Source organism: Plasmodium fragile (genome assembly GCF_000956335.1).
Source record: "Plasmodium fragile strain nilgiri unplaced genomic scaffold supercont1.16, whole genome shotgun sequence".
NCBI lineage: Eukaryota > Apicomplexa > Aconoidasida > Haemosporida > Plasmodiidae > Plasmodium > Plasmodium fragile.
The window spans coordinates 315,151-333,403 of NW_012192596.1; the positions used below are offsets into that span (position 1 = coordinate 315,151).

The 18,253-nt window shown below is 38.7% G+C and overlaps 6 protein-coding genes across 6 annotated transcripts; 4 read left to right on the forward strand and 2 right to left on the reverse strand.

The window, feature by feature from the left end:
* Positions 1 to 954: 954 nt before the first annotated feature.
* Positions 955 to 2,343, forward strand: AK88_01829 (uncharacterized protein; the record flags this gene model as incomplete). Its single annotated transcript, XM_012479464.1, has 3 exons — positions 955 to 1,884; positions 2,053 to 2,116; positions 2,258 to 2,343. 3 exons carry the CDS (start codon positions 955 to 957, stop codon positions 2,341 to 2,343), a joined length of 1,080 nt encoding a protein of 359 aa, XP_012334887.1.
* An 891-nt stretch (positions 2,344 to 3,234) lies between these two features.
* On the reverse strand, positions 3,235 to 3,937 carry AK88_01830 (uncharacterized protein; the record flags this gene model as incomplete). Its single annotated transcript, XM_012479465.1, has 3 exons — positions 3,235 to 3,360; positions 3,514 to 3,561; positions 3,761 to 3,937. The coding sequence occupies 3 exons, from the start codon at positions 3,935 to 3,937 to the stop codon at positions 3,235 to 3,237; spliced, it is 351 nt and encodes a 116-aa protein (XP_012334888.1).
* An 855-nt stretch (positions 3,938 to 4,792) lies between these two features.
* On the forward strand, positions 4,793 to 6,630 carry AK88_01831 (uncharacterized protein; the record flags this gene model as incomplete). The annotated part of the gene is made up of 8 exons (XM_012479466.1): positions 4,793 to 4,926; positions 5,116 to 5,239; positions 5,450 to 5,576; positions 5,691 to 5,748; positions 5,918 to 6,038; positions 6,146 to 6,225; positions 6,412 to 6,460; positions 6,556 to 6,630. The coding sequence occupies 8 exons, from the start codon at positions 4,793 to 4,795 to the stop codon at positions 6,628 to 6,630; spliced, it is 768 nt and encodes a 255-aa protein (XP_012334889.1).
* Positions 6,631 to 6,831: 201 nt separating this feature from the next.
* Positions 6,832 to 10,931, reverse strand: AK88_01832 (uncharacterized protein; the record flags this gene model as incomplete). Its single annotated transcript, XM_012479467.1, has 15 exons — positions 6,832 to 6,975; positions 7,120 to 7,227; positions 7,400 to 7,536; positions 7,650 to 7,749; positions 7,868 to 7,974; positions 8,150 to 8,285; positions 8,452 to 8,587; positions 8,783 to 8,982; positions 9,105 to 9,227; positions 9,366 to 9,413; positions 9,497 to 9,549; positions 9,676 to 9,759; positions 9,915 to 10,152; positions 10,497 to 10,744; positions 10,862 to 10,931. 15 exons carry the CDS (start codon positions 10,929 to 10,931, stop codon positions 6,832 to 6,834), a joined length of 1,932 nt encoding a protein of 643 aa, XP_012334890.1.
* Positions 10,932 to 11,543: 612 nt separating this feature from the next.
* On the forward strand, positions 11,544 to 15,353 carry AK88_01833 (uncharacterized protein; the record flags this gene model as incomplete). Its single annotated transcript, XM_012479468.1, has 1 exon — positions 11,544 to 15,353. One exon carries the CDS (start codon positions 11,544 to 11,546, stop codon positions 15,351 to 15,353), a length of 3,810 nt encoding a protein of 1,269 aa, XP_012334891.1.
* Positions 15,354 to 16,322: 969 nt separating this feature from the next.
* AK88_01834 (uncharacterized protein) lies at positions 16,323 to 17,402 on the forward strand (the record flags this gene model as incomplete). Its single annotated transcript, XM_012479469.1, has 1 exon — positions 16,323 to 17,402. The coding sequence occupies one exon, from the start codon at positions 16,323 to 16,325 to the stop codon at positions 17,400 to 17,402; it is 1,080 nt and encodes a 359-aa protein (XP_012334892.1).
* Between the last annotated feature and the right edge of the window lie 851 nt (positions 17,403 to 18,253).

The following is an 18,253-nucleotide window of genomic DNA, read 5'->3' on the forward strand; positions in this document are numbered from 1 at the left end:
CTTTCTTCTGATTGTCAAGCTCGCCTTTTGCTCCCAATTTTTTTTTTTTTTTTTTTTTTTTTTTTTTTTTTTTTTTTTTTTTTTTTTTTTCACATTGTGTAATTTATTCGCTTTCGCTTACCACGGGCATTGTATTTGGATTGTCTTTGATTTGGATTACTCTTGCATCGCCCCTGCACCCCCTTTTAGGGCCCCCACTTTTCTTCGATTCATCAATATTGTGTTTTAATCGACAAGCACTGTTCTCTGGTTTGGAAGCCCCTAATCAGCAATGCAAGTAGCGTGAATATATAAAACGTTTTGCGTAGCAATCGCACACAGTCTCGTATGCGCATTGTCGAACACATTTGAGCAACGCAAAAATCACAGCAAAGTATAAAAAGTGTAAATTTTTTTTTTTTTTTTCATATCTTTTGATCGTTCGATTCGTGTGGATGTGCGCTCGAGAGAGCATACAGGCGTGCTATACATGCGTACATGCACATAAGCATGCGTACATAAGTGTGCAAGTTTTATTCTATTGATTATTATTATTTTCGCACACTGTTTTATTTCTTTGAGAAGGGGATAAAGCATCCCCATCCTGGAAGCTACACGTATTCGTGCATTTTCCGTATCTTCGAATTCGTTTGTTCTAAACCCCCCTGCTCGCTCCCTAGCATGTACAAAGCTGTGTCTTTTTTTGTGTGTACGTAGATTTATCATTTTTTCATCTGCGCGAAGATGAAATTACGTAGTTGCACTTTTTTTTATTGAATAGGTCTGGGCGTATGCATTGCTATTTCGTTGCGTCTACTGCCAGATCGGGGTTCGTTTTGTGAAAGCGAATTTGGGACATAGCCTCACATCATGTGCTCCGCTTCGAATTTGTCATCGCAAATTTGACGCCTTAAAATTACCACCTCACGTTTTCCGCTGCACAACTTTCGACTCGTGGATCACCCGAGTGCGACGATGAAGACCCATTACTTGCACACCCTGGACGAGTACTTTGCGAACGTGAAGAACAATGGCAACCTAGAATGGATCCTAGTTAACCGCAAGTTGTCCCGTTGGGACATCTTCGTACTTGTTTTCTTTTTTGCGTTCGTAACCGTATTGAGATTTTTGGCCGTGGGGATACAAACCAAGTTGATTGGAGAGAATAATATACTGTATAGCTTATCGAGGAAATCGCTGCTAGATCGAATAAACAAAAAATGGGATATAGCAAAAGATGGATGTATATACAAATGGAAGGAAAACTGCTGGTTTGCATTTTGGCATAGCTTTTCCTTTTTGTATAATTTTGCGTTGCTATTTTATATGTCGGGTTATATGCAGAACAAAAATGGGTGGGTTAAAAAATGCCTTGAAGAACCAACGGGGAAATGGTTTATTTTAGTGACCGAAGATGAGTACATGGAAAATAAAAGAGGATGGCCATATATGTATATAGATAATTCAGTTCATTATTTCTACCTACTAGAGCTAGCTTTTTGGTCGTCTTGCCTTTTTTACTTAAAATATGAAATAAGAAGAAAAGATTTTTATGTGTTCCTTGTACATCATGCGTCCACAATTCTGTTGATAGCTTATTCATATGTTTTAAACTTTTGGAGGATGGGCCTATTAGTGCTTTTTGTTCACGATATAGTTGATGTGGCATTGTATATTTCGAAAAGTTTGAATTATTCCCATCGCAGATATCAGAAAGCATTGACAATATTTTACATTTTTTTTGTTCTTTCATTCTTTTTTTTCCGTATTATTATATTCCTCTTTTATATCGTTATTCCGTTGAGCAATTTGGAGCTCATAAAATCCTACACCGACGGGTTTATAACATCTTATATGGACGTGCCCGCCGGTATAGTTCCCGTTGTGCTTTTGTGGATGCTCATGGTAAAACGAGACAAAAGTGAATTTTTTTTTGTCGCGCCAGGTCTGAACTGGACGCGGTGACTCCCCTCGCCCCCCACCTGCGTTTGTTTCGGGTAGTACCGTATGCGCAGCGGCATAGTAGATCACGACATTGTCTCATTTATATGCACACACCTGCCCCCACCGCAGTTTATGCACTTTTACTGGTTTTTCCTAATCCTGAAGATGACTCGAGTATTTATCGTCAAAACAAGTAATGACCTGAAGAAGTGGAGCATATATGCGCACGTACATATGTTTGACCGATACAAATGAGTCTTATGTGGATCACGTTGCCGCGTATGAACAAACATGTGAACCGAGCAAACATCGCCTCCTTTTCCCCTTACTGCAGTGAAAAATGAAGATTTCGCAGACATCAGGAGTGAAGACGAAGACGATAACACAATTCCTACGGATGTCACCGAAAAGGAAAAGTAATTTTTTCACTTGTTTAATCGCATGAGACCGTGTTTATGTTTTAATATTCTTATGTGATATCATCGTTACCGTTCTGTTTTATTAGCTCTGGTGCTATTAATGTGATTTTATTGTTATTTTTCTTCTCACCATTGCTGTTGTTTTTTCATTACTCATGTTTTTATTCTTCTTTTTTTTTTTTTTTTTTTTTTTCCAGATATGCTTCATAAATTCGCTTACAATTGCGCCATGGGATTCCTTAATTGATTCCTCCATGTCCCCACGCTTAGTTGTTTCTTTCATCTTTTTTTTCATTTTAAAGTAATTAGACATTCTTGTAAAGTTCTTAACCCCTTGCAGGCGTACGCACACGCATATGTACGTACCTGCATGTTTTTATGTACACATACGCACACGTATTCCTATGTATAAACACATTTTTGCTACGCAACCTAGATAACTAAACAGGGAAATGGATCATTTGCACACATGTAACAATTGTCAATAATGTGTACCTCGCAAAATTAAACTTACAAAACTTTTCAGTTTTATTTTAATAACCTACTTGTGTGAAAGCAGGAAAAGTGCTTAACAAGAATGTTTACAAATAGGACGTAAAAAAAAAAAAAAATAAATAAAATAAAAAAAACTCCACTTAAAAAGGCAATTGTGTTTAATAAACAGAACATAATTTAATGTACTCAATTTGTACGTCTCTTCCTTTCCTCTTTTTTTTTTTTTTCCATACAGTTTGGTAGACAGTTCATATATGTGATGCAAACAAACACAACATCATTTTTCATTGTCAATTTATACACTTATATTTGTATTTTCAAATTGACAAATCATTTATGATCGTATTTGTTTGGAATTACTTTCTTGTGGAAAAAGGGAAGGGAAGAGAAGTTACCCTCATGTGCTTCCCAAACACGTGCCCAAATTTTTCAGTTCCATTATTCTGCTTTTTTGTAAATTCCCCATTTTTTTCTTCTTGTTGAAAAAATCATCATCTCCGTCGTTGTTGCGTCCGCCCAGGGTCTGCGAAAGGATTGCGCGAAGGTTACGTGTACGGTTGAGAGTGCACGCATCTGTGTATGCGCATATGGTTGTTATGGAAATATACATGTGAAGGGACCCTCTACAACGACAGATTCGTCGTTGCATGAAGGAGCGGATGTTAAAAGAGTTTACATTTGAGCCATTGGACAAGCCAAATAAAGTTTTAAAAAAAATAGCTAGCTGAAAAAAAAAAAAAAAAAAAAAAATATGAACATCATTTCCTTAAGGCTGCACACAAGCTCTCGTTCCGCAAGGGGTAAAAGCAGACAGTAGTGTTGCCACTGGAGCGGTGTGTATCTTTGCATATATATGAATGCGCGGGTACACTCGCAGCAAAACGTTTATGTGCCTGTTGTGTGCGCCACATTTTTCACATTACTATGTTAAAAAGGGTTTTCAGGAAGTTTATCACGCTATTAATTAGGTTGACTATGGGCGATATAAACCTGTTATGCAGGGCACTCTTTTTCCTCAGCTTCTCATACTTCAGTTTGCGATCTCTTAAAATGTTTTCATACTCCCCGCCATTTTCTTGGTTTTCTCTTTTACGATTCATCTTTCATTATGATCGAATGTTACGAGTGGGGGTGGGGGAAAATGGTAGACATTATTTGGTACTGTAACTACGTGGCGGCATATACTTGGCGCTGCATTGCAGTGGTGGAATTTTGTACACAGCAGCAATCGTGATGGAAAACACACACAGAGGATTTTAAAAATTCCCGTCGATTATTTTGGGGGAATAGAAGGTGGATAAGGGGAAAAAATGCAACAATGTATGAAGTGTATGTGTAAAATTAACATACAAAATAGCAATATAAATAAAAAAAAAAAAAAAAAAAAAAAAGAAAACTACCAGCGCTTTGTGTGCAGTACGAAAAAATTATGCCAATTTTTTTATGGACACAATTTATCCTGAATGTTCGCAATATTTTAGGCACGCATTGTAAGTTAAATGTATCCATTTTTTTTTTTTTTTTTTTTACTACACATGTTGAAAGGCTTTCTTGCGCTGTGAGATTTGTAAAGGCAATTTTGTGCCTCAGTAAGATGAGTTTTTCCTGCGCGCTCGTATTAGGCCTCGTTCGTTATCCCCTTTTTAACGTTTAAAAGATGGAAAAGAATCACAACATTGTAAAAAAATAAAAAATAAAGGATAAGATGAAAACAAGACCGAATAGTGTAGTGTAGTGTAAAGCGTCACATATATTTGTGACCTTAGAAAGTCTCTGGTAGTTAAAATGCCGATTCCGTAGTAACTCCCTGGGCGTCTATTTATGTGGCGCCGGAGTACAACCGCCATTTGGTTTTGTTCTACTTTGTTACACTTTCTTTTTTTTTTTTTTTTTTTTTATTATTAATTCACGATGTGCTGCCATGGGGCTAGCTAAAATATGGCAACAGCTTTAACATGAGCAGAGAGCTAAAGTCGTACATGCTGAAAGTAATGAAGGAATATCAGCACTATTTTGAAAAGATATCAACGAAAAATTGCAACTTGGAGGATAACATCAATTTGATTAAAGATTTAAAAATCGACGAGGAGTAAGCAACATAGCTTCGTTTTTCTGTCTTTGTGCAATTTGTAGAAGGGGGAAGAAAAATGGTTTGGCCCTGTCCGACCCCCTGTGATTTACGGCTGTTATTTGCATGAGAAAGAGTCTTTCTCTCTCCCTTGCAAGTCAACGTGGATTACTGCTGCATATCTACGTCACAATTCCCCCTCTAAATTAGCAACGGCTACAATGAAGATATTTTTTTGAAAATACAAAAGCAGTTCCACATGCACGACTTTTTCAACCTATCCTTGTTATTCCCGGTGAAATTTTTTAATAAAAATGGAAAGACGTTAGTGCAGGTAATGGACAACATGCCACCTCAAAAAAAGGGAGGCGTAGGGCAGTTGACATTGCATGGTGCTCGTGTGTGAGGCTCACTTGATTTGCGTTGAGATATTTAGTTATTACAGCCTATTTGAGGAGTTACGTTGACTAGTGTGCGGATCATATGGGTAAAAAACTGCAAACCCACCTTTATGTCATTTTCCCCCTTCCTCATTTTCGCCTAGTTAATATCAGAAGATACCACTCAAAACGACTTGGAGTTGATACAGGCCGTTCTTAAGAATATAGAGCATAACGAACTGAACAAATTAAATTTTTTCAACATAGAAAATATCATTTTTGAGCTATTAGGTCTTAATGAATGAGGCAAAAAATAGGAAAAATATAAGCAGCTAAAATGATAAAAAAAAAAAAAGAGAAAAAAATTATCCCCCTGTTGCATGCTTTTTCCATTTTTTTTAATAGACGAAATAATAAGGCAAATAACTGTAGAGTGTCCGAAGCGCGGTTTCGCCTTGTTAATGTGAAGCAAAAAAAAGAAAAACACACACAGTTATGTGCATGTGTGTGTATTATATGCCCCTATAGAAGTGTGGCTTCAGACAAAATTGCGTACGCTAACGTTTACGTGTCGATATGTGCATATAAATGGAGGCGTCGTCCCGTCGCTGCTCTTTCTTCCCCCCTCATAGGATCAATAACGAAATACAGAAAAATATTAACTACTACAAAAATTTGATTGACATAATAGAGCACAATAACGACATGAACAACCAGAATTTTAAAGAAAAGTTGCAGCAGTATAAGTTATTTGTAAGCCATTGCTTCGGTACTTCTTATGTGCATGCGTGCACTACCATGTTGTGTTGTTAATATGGGTTGACGCAACACCTGTACCAACTTGGCGATTCCATTTTTAGCTTGACAAACTGGCAGCGGAAGAGATCGAATTGAAGGAAAAGCTCCTTGACTCTCAGAACGAACTGCAACTTTTGAAGAAGTACGGAATGGAAAATAAGAGTCCCGTCCAGCGAAATGTTCGAATGTGTGCACACGCAAATATGCAAAGGGCAGTACACTCGTGCCAAGAGAGCAACGCAGCTTTTTTTGAATCAGTTATATTGTGCGAACATGTCCACATTAATGGGTCTGCTTTGTGCACCCTCTTGAAACCCTTTCAATGCAGCGAAAATTTAAAGAAAATGCAAGAAAATAAAAATAAAAAGGAGATACAGGTTTGACGAAGTCTTGGGAAAGACTTTTTTTTTTTTTTTGGTGAACAAAGCTGGATATTTGTCATTCAGTCCTTTTTTTTTTTTTTTTTTTTCAGTACGACTTATTAAAGCACAATGAATCGTTACTCGAGAGAATTAAAGAAATTTATGACAAGCAAGGTGAAATTTAAGGACGCGAAAAGGAGGACATTCACAAGATAAACGCGCGAAAATATTTGTCGCCTCGGTGGTTAGTTTTCCGCTTCCTTTCCGTTGTGTTTTCCATGTGTTTGCCGTTTTGTTTCCACGTTGCTTCCCCCTTTGCTCATTTTGCGTCGTGCCTCCATGTAGAACATACTTCTTGACCAGTAGACAAGCGAACTGCCAATTTTTTACAAATTCGAGAGGGCCTCCTTCATTCTGTTAATTTTACTCGTATTTTCTTTTACTAGTTTTTCTTCTGAAAAAATATTCTGAATGATGGTTGCTCTTTCCTTGAGCAAGTGATAGTACTCTTCAATAAAAATTAAAAACGTCTGCATTGTGGAGGTGAAAAAAAGAGGTGGCGTTTATGTTGGGAAGGACAGAAGAAGCAGATATGCTGGTGTAACTACATGTAGGGTCACATTTAAGTGTGCCCCTTACACACATGCAAAAAAGAAAGAGAAAAAAAATTTAACCTTCCACAGTTCTATCGTTTCATGCGGAGTAATACGAGCGAGGTTATCCCAGTATTCCTTTTCCTGTTTCTTTCGTTCAATTATTAGCTTTAGGGAGATGTTTAGTCTCTGAAAAGTTGAAAAGGGCACGAAAAGGAAAAATATTTCAGCAGAGAAGTCACGTGTGGAAGGCATGCCTCTTCTGATTCTCCTTTCATGGAATTATTTAAATGTGTGTTCTTTCAAGTGTCATGTTTTTTTTTGCTTTTCCAGCGTTTGGTGGATAGCGTGGAGTACGTACATTTTTGTACTTTTGCTTATTTTGTGCAATTCTGCACACATTTTCTTTTTCCTTCTCTTGGTAGTATTTGAAGATTATGTCTAATGTGTATTCCGAGGTGTGCGCCAGGTCCCCCTCGTCGTTCTCCTGCTGGTCGTCTGTCGTGCGGGCGAAGTGGGTCAAGGAGGTAAAGCAGGAATATTGGCAAAAGGGACGCAATTTCCGATTTACTTTTTTTTTTTTTATCTTCGTGCTGCTGCGTTGTTCTTACCAACGTAGAACAACTGAGTTAGGAGTTCCAAATCGTCTTGTGTGTGAACGCCGATGTAGTTGAAAATTCTTTTCAGCTTTTCCTGTTCGTCCTCTGCATCCTGAGGGGAAGTAAGGAGGGATGTACATATCGTTCGCTTTTCATGTTGCTTCTTACGTATCAGTTCGCCTCGTATTGTTTCCTTTATTTTTATTTGTGTCCATTTTGTACGTGCTTACCCCATCAACTAGAAAGTTACATTCCTGGAGGAGTAGCTTTTTCACTTGTTCGATTTGATTATGTGTGACTTGCTTGACGTTTTCGGCATCGGTCGGCTCTGAGTCCTCTGAATGGAGTGGGAAGGGAAAATATGGGTGTATGCACACATACATATAGGGGTATGTAAGGAATGCAGCTTTGGTGTATCTTCTTCTCAATGTGCACTACAACACGGCATGAAATGGAGGGGAACACAAACGGTAACGATATGAAAACTTCGTAAATGAGGGGGAAGTGAATACCTTTAAGGGGTGGTGAGCCTATGTTATAATTTTCCTCAACCAGGTGTTTATAATTGGTTTTGCTGAATTCTTTCATGAAGATTTGCTCATGAATGATTTGATTTGCACTTATTAATTTTGCGATGTGTCTGTTGGCCTGAAATGTGGGAGAGCGTTGTGTCAGGTGACAAAAGTGAAAAGGTAGTTTAGACTCGTAGAGTGGGTAGCAGGATGGGCGAATCCACTCTGGGGCATCGAAACATTTTTCGCCGTTCTGCTTTTATGCCTTAGTTGCGCATAATATTGGGGGTCAATCGAATTACCTCGGTCTTTTGCAAATCCCATGCTTTGGCATACTTTTTCTGAAAATTTTGTTCATAACTTTTCTGTCTCTTTTGTAGCTGGATAAATTGAAACTTGATTCGCTCGTACTGATTTATTAGCTCACTGATGTTTTTTCTAAATATCGGACGAGGGGAGAGTACACCCGGCATAATTTATGAATACCCCAGAGGAAATATATTTCACATTATGGTGCATTTATGTACGTTTCTACAACTTTATTCCGTGAGGAAAATGCCTGCATTTCAGGGGGGATATTTCACCCGTGTGTCTGTGTGGCTCCCTGCATGGACCCGCACTGATGAGCCTTACTTGGACTTAATCTTATAGTTGTAGTAATAAGTTTTAACGGAGAGGAGAGCCTCTCTCAATTTATTTATTTCGAGTTTGTAAAAATTTATCATTTTCAAATTTTGGTTGTTTTTCTGTTGCAGGAGTTTATTGTCGTAAAGTTTTTTTTCCCTTTCCATGATGATGCGGTTAATGTCTTGTATGTGTTCCATGTTCGTGTCCTTCGAGGCGTGTAATAAGGGTGTTGGTGGATGGGCGGTAATTCACCCAATTGATACAGAGATGCAGATACGCTAATGAATTATGCGAATGGGTTTTTTTTTTTTTTTTTTCCCTCCCTTACTAGGTTTTCCTCCAGCAACTCATTTTTACCCTTCAAATTTAGATGGTTCTGTTCGTGACTTTCCTTAATTTTGTGATTCAGCTTTTTGTGGCTTTCCAGCTCGTTCAGAAAAGTAGTGGAATTCTTTAGGAGAAAAGGGGGAAAATAATAAAAGGGGTTTAAAGACGGGGGATTTGTGGGTACTTAAAAAGGGGCATGTGCTTATCCGGATGAATGGCGTTGTAAAATGGGGGATATATAAATGTATGATTTATTACGGACCAGGTCTCTCATCCTCATGAAGTCTTCGAGTATCTCCTTATTGTTGTTCTGCGGTGAGCAGGTGAGGGTGTGCATGGGTAAGCATATGCATGTGTTGGTGAGTTGATTTGATTTTTATTCTTTTGCCTTACCAATAGTGTCTTCCTTTTCGAGTTTAGCTCATCGCGTGTTTTGGTCAGTATGTCTGCGAAGGGGCAGGTTGAAAATTTTCCTCAAGCGAAGTGGGTCTTCATTTAGAAAGTAGTGCCACTTTACATGATACACAAAGATATAAATTGTGATGTCTCCAATTTAAGAATGACATGTGTACCTTCCAAATATGTTTTGTAGCCCTCCATTTGGTCCCTCATGAGCTCGATAAAGGATAGGACATTTTTCGAGTTAATTTCGCACACTGCAGAAAGGGTGAGGATTGGGGGATTTCGGAAATAGCGCTTTTATCACTGGAGTGGAAAAGGAGGCAATGAAAGGGGTGCAGCTAAGGAAAGTATGGCACGAATACGATGAACAAAAAAAGCAAAAAAGCTAACAGAACAATGGCGCAATAACCTTTTTTAATCTTTTCGTCTTTATACTTTAAAAGGGAAAAATATTTTTCTATTTTCTTTTTGTATGACTCTTTTTCTTTTAGTGCCAATGCCTTCACATCGGCGATGTTCTTTTGGAACTCGGATTGGTAAGTGTCTTCGATTTGTTCTGTCACTTTTTCCTCCCCCGCGTTTGAGCTTATGGCGAAGCTGTTTTCGTTCAACTCGACGACATAATTTTTTATTTCCTCCAGAAATGGCTACAAGGGGAGCAGAGAAATATCAGAGGGTGGTCAGTATGATTCTACGCATAGTGACATCTTTGTTTAGTTCTATTGAACAGATTGTGGCGACCCATGAAGATTCTCCCTTTATTTCACACACAAAGACAATTCACACATCAGAAAGGGAGAAGTGCAGTGGGTTGGCGCAGAGGGTAATGGTGTGCGTGTGCACCATTTAGAAATGACATTAAGAGTGAACAAAATGATTCGAAAGGTCATATTATGGTGAGGTCCATATAAGGGGTTTTTCCTCTCATCGTGGAAGATGATCTCGCAAAAGGGTGCACCATATGTGTGCTTTTTTTTTTTTTTTTTTTTACTTGTTCCTTATGGTTCACCCGTGCGGATACTTCCCCCAGAAAGTCTTTTTTTTTTTCTTCCAAATTGTTAACAATTTCTCGCTTCAGGTTATCGTAGTTTACATTACACTCTTCATTTTTATATTCAAATTTGTATGTAGATGTAGCGTCTCCTGTGTTTGATAGATTATCTTCGGAGTTTTCTCCCTCCTGGTTTTTGCTTGTGGTTGCTTGTTTGCTCTCCTGTGGCGGTTCCCCTTGTTTATTTACTAAAAATACCAAGGGGGGTAACAGTGGAGAAAAGGAAGTGTGGAAAAAGGGGGAGATCAAACAATACATCCTTTTTTTTTGTTGTCACTTTTTTTTTTTTTTTTTGTCAGAATTACGTTTCTTTCTAATCCTGTTTCGCCTGTTTTCTATCCTCCTTTCTTTGGATGTACTCAGAAGGTCATCCATTATGCCTGCACGAAGGTCCCTTTGCGAAGTCCATCAAAGGGGTAAAAAAAGTGTGTCTCGAAAAATTTGCTTCCTAGGAATTTACTCAGCCAGTTGCTACGTGTTAGGAAGCAAGCCTATTTTGCTCTTTGTTGTGAGAGCGCGAAGCATGAATTTGTTCCAACATGCGTGTGCAGGCGTACAAGTTGGGGAGGGGGAGGGGACTCCTTTCGGGTGACTTTCATTCGTTTAGAAGTTCCTGGCCTATTTTGGAAAGGGCCACATGAAGGCGTGGATGTCCCTGTTCTTCGTAGAAGAGCAAACGTACACGTGTCTTTTCGAAAAATTGGTGAAATTAGCCACGTCCTGTTTACAAAGTAGTGGAAATGTTTCCCGAAAATGTGCAAGAAGGGGACCCTCGAAACGACCGCGATGATTCTCGCGCGTTTGCATCTGCTCGTTTCCGCGGCTCATGCACAGACATGAGAATACATATATATATTTTTTTCTTCTTCTTCTCTCTCCCCCTGCTTGAAGTGTATTCAGTTTTTATTTGTATACTTCCCTCACTTTTGTACTTGTAAAAAATAGAGCATGTAAAAAACGCATCTTGAATATATACCAAAAAAAAAAATGCGGAGCTGCAGCACGGCCTCGTCTGGAAGGAAGAGGAAATATGATGAGGTGGGATCGATACAGACGGAGAAACGATTCGGAGGACACATCATACAAGGAAAAAACAAAAATGGAAAAGGAAAAAGAAGATCCATCAGTCTGTCTAATGCTTTTTTCAGTGTAAAAAGTTTCGATAAGTATGACAATTCTTTCAAGTTAGTTCGCAGCGATACAGCACACGAGGAGGGGGAAAATTTGGAGATAGAAGCGGAAGCACCATGCTTAGCTGATGGGGGAGGAGGTACAGGCATCAAAGGTGGCGACGGTATAAGCGGGATGGAAGATGTAAGCGCGGGAGACCAACTCACATCGAAGCCCCCAGTGAATGAGATCCTTCTCCATATAAAGCGATTTAAATTTTTTCTTCTTAAAAAGTCCATGGTGTACAAAATTAGGTGTCTGAATCATAACTCTACGTGGCTCTCTGAGCTGTCCAAGGGGACGGGAAGAGGCAGACGAGGAGGAGTAAACCGGGGATATCTGCACGACTGCCTATTTGTTAACCCTTTTCCCACCTACAAAGAAGTGGTGCGCTTATACTATGAACAAAAATATAAAGAAGCCTATATAAAGCTAAGCCTAATTTCAGTTAATTCCTTTTCTTCACCCTGGGAAGAAGACATACTAAGGGATAACTACTTCGACAGGAAAAAATATAATTTGCATTTCCTCATCCATTCGATAGGATCCATACAGAAGATAAATTCTCCTTGCGGAAAACACAATTTAAAAAAAAAGGAAAAAACAAAAGTCCAAAGGAAAGGTAAGAAAAGTTCCACTTCGAAGGGAACAACAAATGAGTACTCTATTTTTTCTAACCAGAAAAAGGAGAAAATAATTGATAAGGGGAACACACTCCGGATGTATATGCAAAATGTGAAGAAGAAAAAAAAAGAGGAAGAAAAAAGGGAAAGAAAAAAAAAACGCAATTTCATTGTGAGGTATAAATTTATTAGGTACGAAAATGATGTAAATAGGTGGTGTGATAGGTATCTGCAAGAGGGAACATTTGCAGTGAAGGGGATAGCCAAGGGGGGGAAAGAAAAAATGAAGAATTCTTCTTGCAGAACGGGAGAAAAAATTAGTGCTCCATATAGACATCACTCCAACACGCGTAGCAAATCACAGTCAATGGGTAGGAAGAAGTATGTGATAGTACCATTCCGTAGCAATGTGCTCAATCCTTTTGGCAACCTTTCTGAGGAGGGACAGGAAGTGAGAGGGAAGGAAAAGGGAGACATAAACACCCATATTGAGAAGGTACCTGATGGGACAGATCTTCCAAATGGAAAAAAGGGCGATAAAGTAGAGCACAGCTGCTTCTTATCGGAGAAGGAAAAAACTCGTGGTTTGGTAAGAAGAAGAACCAAGGTAGACACCAATTTGTTAATCTTCCTCAAAATGTTGTGTCTGTATAAATATGCCCACTCCTTTGGAGAGAACAAAGTGTTAAGCCTAGGTGGGGATATTTCGCTTAAGCTACAAAACAACCGTTCTGAAGCAAATGAACTGAATTGTCCGACCCAAAAGGTTAGTATAGGAAGCGCTTTGAAAATGGAAATACTAATGTATATGGTCAAGTATCTGAGGAGAGTCCAAAAAGCAATTAAATTAGATACGCACCTTTGTCTGCTACTAAGTGTTGTTTACTATGATTTGAAAAAATTTCATAAAAGTGTGGTATATGTGAGGAAAAGCATCAGACGTGACTATTTCAACTTTGTGGCGTGGGTTTTCTTTAACAATTTAATTTCCATCGAATTGTTTACTGGAGGTAGTTTAGGAAAAAGCAAAACGGGAAGACGTGATAGTGAGTTGTTAATGGAAACTGCCCAGGGGCGCAGCCAGACGTGTGGAAGCACTTATGAATCCATTTATGAAGAAAAAAAAAGATTTCGCGAAAACTCCAAAAAGTTGAAAAGGCTGTGTAACTATTTGTTTTTAAATGAATATATTCAAAATGGAAAACAGGACTTCCTAGACGTGGCGGAGCACTATTCTAGGTACATCTACGTGAACCCCCTGCGCAACTCTGGGGCATCTTTTTTTTTTAGAAACGGTTACTTTGTAAGTCGCGTTTTTAGGCAGGGGGGAGAACAGCGGCTAAAAAAGGGGAATTACTCAAAAAAAACCAAACAGTGGAACAAAAAGACACGTCTCACATGGTGCGAAAAATACCAGGGGTACCTAAAAAGGTACAAGTTTAAAAGGAATCTCATGTCGCTATTCGGGTTCGCTCACTTTTGCTCCCTCAATTGTTTGCTCTACAAAGATTCCATAAAGACCTACAAATATTTAAAGGAAATCATGCCAAACAATTTTTATGTGTCCTGTGAGCTAGCCAAATTATATTATTATTGCGGGGAGGCAAAAAAGAGTATAAAGTGCTTTGACAAAATGAATCGCATCTGCAAAAGGAACATCATTTTGGAGAGACGATTGCTGGAAGGTTGTTGTGTTCGCTATTTGCAGAGAAGGGAAAGGAGAAGGAAGAAGGGGAAACAAGGAGCACAAACCAGTGGTGAGAGTGAAGCATGCGTTCAGGTCATAAGTGCGAAGAAGTGTAGAGAGATGGAAATGTTGCTGCTCCCTGGGTACTTCTCAAACGGGTTTGTTTATGTAGAACTTTTGGTGAATATACTTGTGTGTGAGAAGAACCTCCCCGCTTTGTTAATTCTTCTGCGGGATTGTGAAAGAGCTGCGGAGAAGTGCACAGATAAGAGTAGAAACGCAAAATATGACTCTAAATTATGCTACATCATGGGGAAATATTTCTCCCTATGCAATAATCGGAAGATGGCAATTCTTTGCTTCAAGCAAGGAATTCAAAGGAATAAATATCACTTGTTCTCATATATGGCTTTGGCTGAGGAGTATTTCTCGTGTGGGAATGTGAACAGTTCTGTTGGCATTTTAAGGAGGGCTATTAGTTTATATTTTAATAACCCGAGTGCGTGGTTTAGCTTAGCTAAATGTTTTGAATGGAAAGAGAATTACGATTTTTCCATTTTTTGTTATGAACAAGCAATAAATTTTCAGCAAAGTACCATTTGTTATTTGCACCTGTCTGGGATTTATTTGAAAAAGGGAGACGTGAACAGTTACATAGACACTTTGAAGAAAGCCTGGGTGTTTACAAAAGATTCCTTGTTCGCGTCTATGTTGTTTTTTATATATTTATCAAAGTTGAAAAGGCAAACTAGGATGTGTTCCTTCATGGAGGATGAAGTGCAGGAAGAAAATGTCGCTTACTGCTCTAACAAGGAAAGGAGTAAAAAGAATATTTTTCTTTTTTACGAAAAAAATAATGAGTGTTTCAGATGGTGTGTCAAGTATTTAAATTGTTGTTTGAATAAAATGAAGATAATGCGGAGGTTAAATCGAATGGGACGTGTTTCGTCTGTCTCTAAATTTGAAGTTGAAGAAGTTGGAAAGTGTGTCCATTTGGATGATAACATGAAATGTGAGACGTACGATAAATGGGGCAGTAATTCCTTTTTAAAAAATTTTAAAAAGATATTTGAGAAAAACACAAGTTATTTTTGCTTTATTCACTTTTTAAGAAATTCCTCCACTATTCTGTTGGAAGCTATATACTACTTGGCACATTATTTTTTTTTCCACGAAAGTTTTTACAATGCTTTGAAGCTGTTTGAAATTTTGTGGGAGGCAGGGGGGATGAATTCGGAGGCCTCTTTCAGGATGTACAGGCACACACACAGGATGTTACAGGGCGGTTGGAAGGAATCCAAGGGGAAAGCACGGTGAAATTTTCCAAGTGGTGTTTTTATTTTGCACACCGCTGTGTGGATATGTTCCCTCGGAGTGTCGTTTTGTGCGACCACTGATAGCTCTGTTATTTGTTCACACCTTTCGGATCATTTTTAAAGTTTTGCTAAATTTGCATTTACCCGGGCTGGAAGCAGTAAAATAGGAAATTTTGCAAGGGGATATCATTGAGGGTTGCCCCAAAAAGGGTCCTTACACAATTTTGTTAAGTATAATAATATTAGTGCACACGGCGGAAGCAAACCCGTTTTTTTTTTTTTCAGTTTTGCTCATGAATTCTGTGTGCGTGTTATTACTTCGTTCACCTGTCAGCACACGTGAGCTCATGCATACAGACACACACGTCTATATGTATGCCTGTCCGTGTTTGCTCACGTGTGCTGACAGGTGTGAACACGTTGATCCTTTCTACAAAAAAGCTACACGCATGGCGTTATCTACCTATTTGTAAAAAAAAAAAAAAAAGAACAATGAGTGTACAGATAAATACATGTGTATGTGTGTGTGTATGCGTATTTGCATACACTTGAGTGTTTGCGATTGGGCACATTTTACCTGACCATGTCCAATTTTGGGGAATTTCTTAAAATCAAGTTGTTTTATTTTTTAAAGAAGACAATCATGTAGCATTCTGGTCTTGTTTGTTAAGCACATGAGGGGAAACATTTGAAGCATCTTTTCGCCGTCCAGTCGCATTGATCTCATTCCGTTTTTTTCTTCATTCGATAATGATATGCGTGTATGTATAATAAGTATATAGTTTGTTTTTTTTTTTTTTCGTTTGGATTTTCTACAAACAGTGAAGTCGACGATTGGGCCAACTTTGTTACCACGTTGGGTACATTTCGAGTGGCACATGAAAGCGAGTTGGTTAGATGTATTAGCGTTAATATTTTTTTTTTTAAAAAGGATAAGTCTTTGCACAAGTTTATGCGTGAGGGTAATAAAATGCTGAATTTGAAAGTGGCCTTTTTTTTAAGCGCCTGCATTTTGTTGTTCCCTCGGTATGGTGCCAGGAGGGATGTACGATCAAATAAGGACACACCTGATCCTTCGTCCTATGTGTATAAATCATTAGAAGGGACGCAATTGAACCCATGGGGTTGGGAAAATAGCAAAACGGGAAAACTGTTTGGCGGTAGTGCAAATAAAGAGAATAACAATAAGGAGGGAGAGACCCAATTTTCCCTTCTTTGTTGTGCTAGGAAAGGAATTTCCTGTGAGGGATACAACCTCCCCAGTGAAAACATGTGTGCCTTGCCAGAATACCGAAATGCGAATCTATGTGGTAGCGCCCATGACAGAATGATCCAACAGAATGATGTCTATCCTTATCGCTTCAGCGATGGTAAGGCTTCCCCCCTTTTACACACAAATGCAGGAACGACGAAACAGATGAGCAAGGGGGGTGAACACAAATTTCATCAGCTACTTTTTCTTTTAAGAAATATCATATCCTCTAAAATGGAACCGAGGCAGGAGATGATACAAGGAAGGCATAAAAACTACATCGCAGTTATGGAAAGTGTAAAGAATAAATTCGTTTCTAAATTTTTGGAGGACGAAAGGATGAAGAGAAATGTAGGCACCTATCACATGTGGTACGAAGAAGGAACTTCCAGACTGTTTGCTTACCAAGAAGAAGTAAAAAAAATAATGAGTAGAGCGAGAAAAAACCGCATATTAGTTGAGGCATGTACACTGGAGTGTGGAGATAATGGCACATGTGAAATGAATTCAGGACTTCAGTACTGCGATTGCAAAGTGGGTTATTCAATGGATATACAAGATAATTTTATGTGTAAAGAACATTGTGAAGTGAATAATGGGGGGTGCGATCCGAATGCGGTGTGCACTCCTGTAAAACCTGATGAAGAACAAAATAAAGGAGTCATAAAAAACGTTGGTGTTCTTTGCACATGTAACAATGGCAACACGAAGCATATGGGGTATTACTGCAACTCTGGTTATTTCACGAGCCTTAATCTTCTCCTGCTGCTCTTGTTGCTTCTCTACTGGTGTCACTGAGGTTGTGGCGACACTTGCGATTTAGGCGGGCCATTTTGGTAATGTGCCGAATTTGTTGCTAACTTTTTGGGAAGTTTTGAGAAATTCTTTGAGAATTTTTTTTTTTTTTCTTTGATGCATTAATGGTCCCTCCCGCATCCCAATTGTGGGACCGCGTGAACTGCCTGGTTTGCAGTCGCGTCGACACAGCAGCACGTGGACGGATGCGGACGTGGAGGTTTATGTGAATATTGATGTGAGTTTTTTTCCCCCAAATTTTTGCTATTTTTTTTTTTCCCCCATGCACAGGAACTTTACATACTTCCACGTCTGCATTGTGGTTGGTATGTTTATTTTACCCCCCGATGCGAGTTAACATAATTTTATCTCACACACTTTTTGTGTGTGTGTGTGTGTGGAGAAGCGGTAACTAGTTTCTTTGGTCTGCGTTATGAGTTTACACAACATGTAGCTGTTGAGTAGGGTACCCACTTTTGGGCAACTTTTTTTTCTTCGATCAACTCGTGACATATTTTAGGCGTTTCCACCTTGGCAGGTATAACGTTGGCACGCAGTGCCATTGTATCATGTGATGCCCATGAATAGATATAATCCTTTGGGACATTCTCACATGATGCTAATAGTAGCTTCCTCCAAAATGGGTTACACTTTTATTTTTTTTTTGTCCGCACCGTTTTAAAGGGAAAGAAAAAATAATTGCGCCGTGAGTCAAATGGGCAAGCCCATAAGGCAGAAAAGGGGGGGAAAATTGCAAATATAGTACAATTTTTGTGTTTATTTAAAAAATTGCGAAGCGGAAAATATCAAATGAAGTGGTTTTAAAAAAAATGCTTTTAAAATAAGTACTGGTT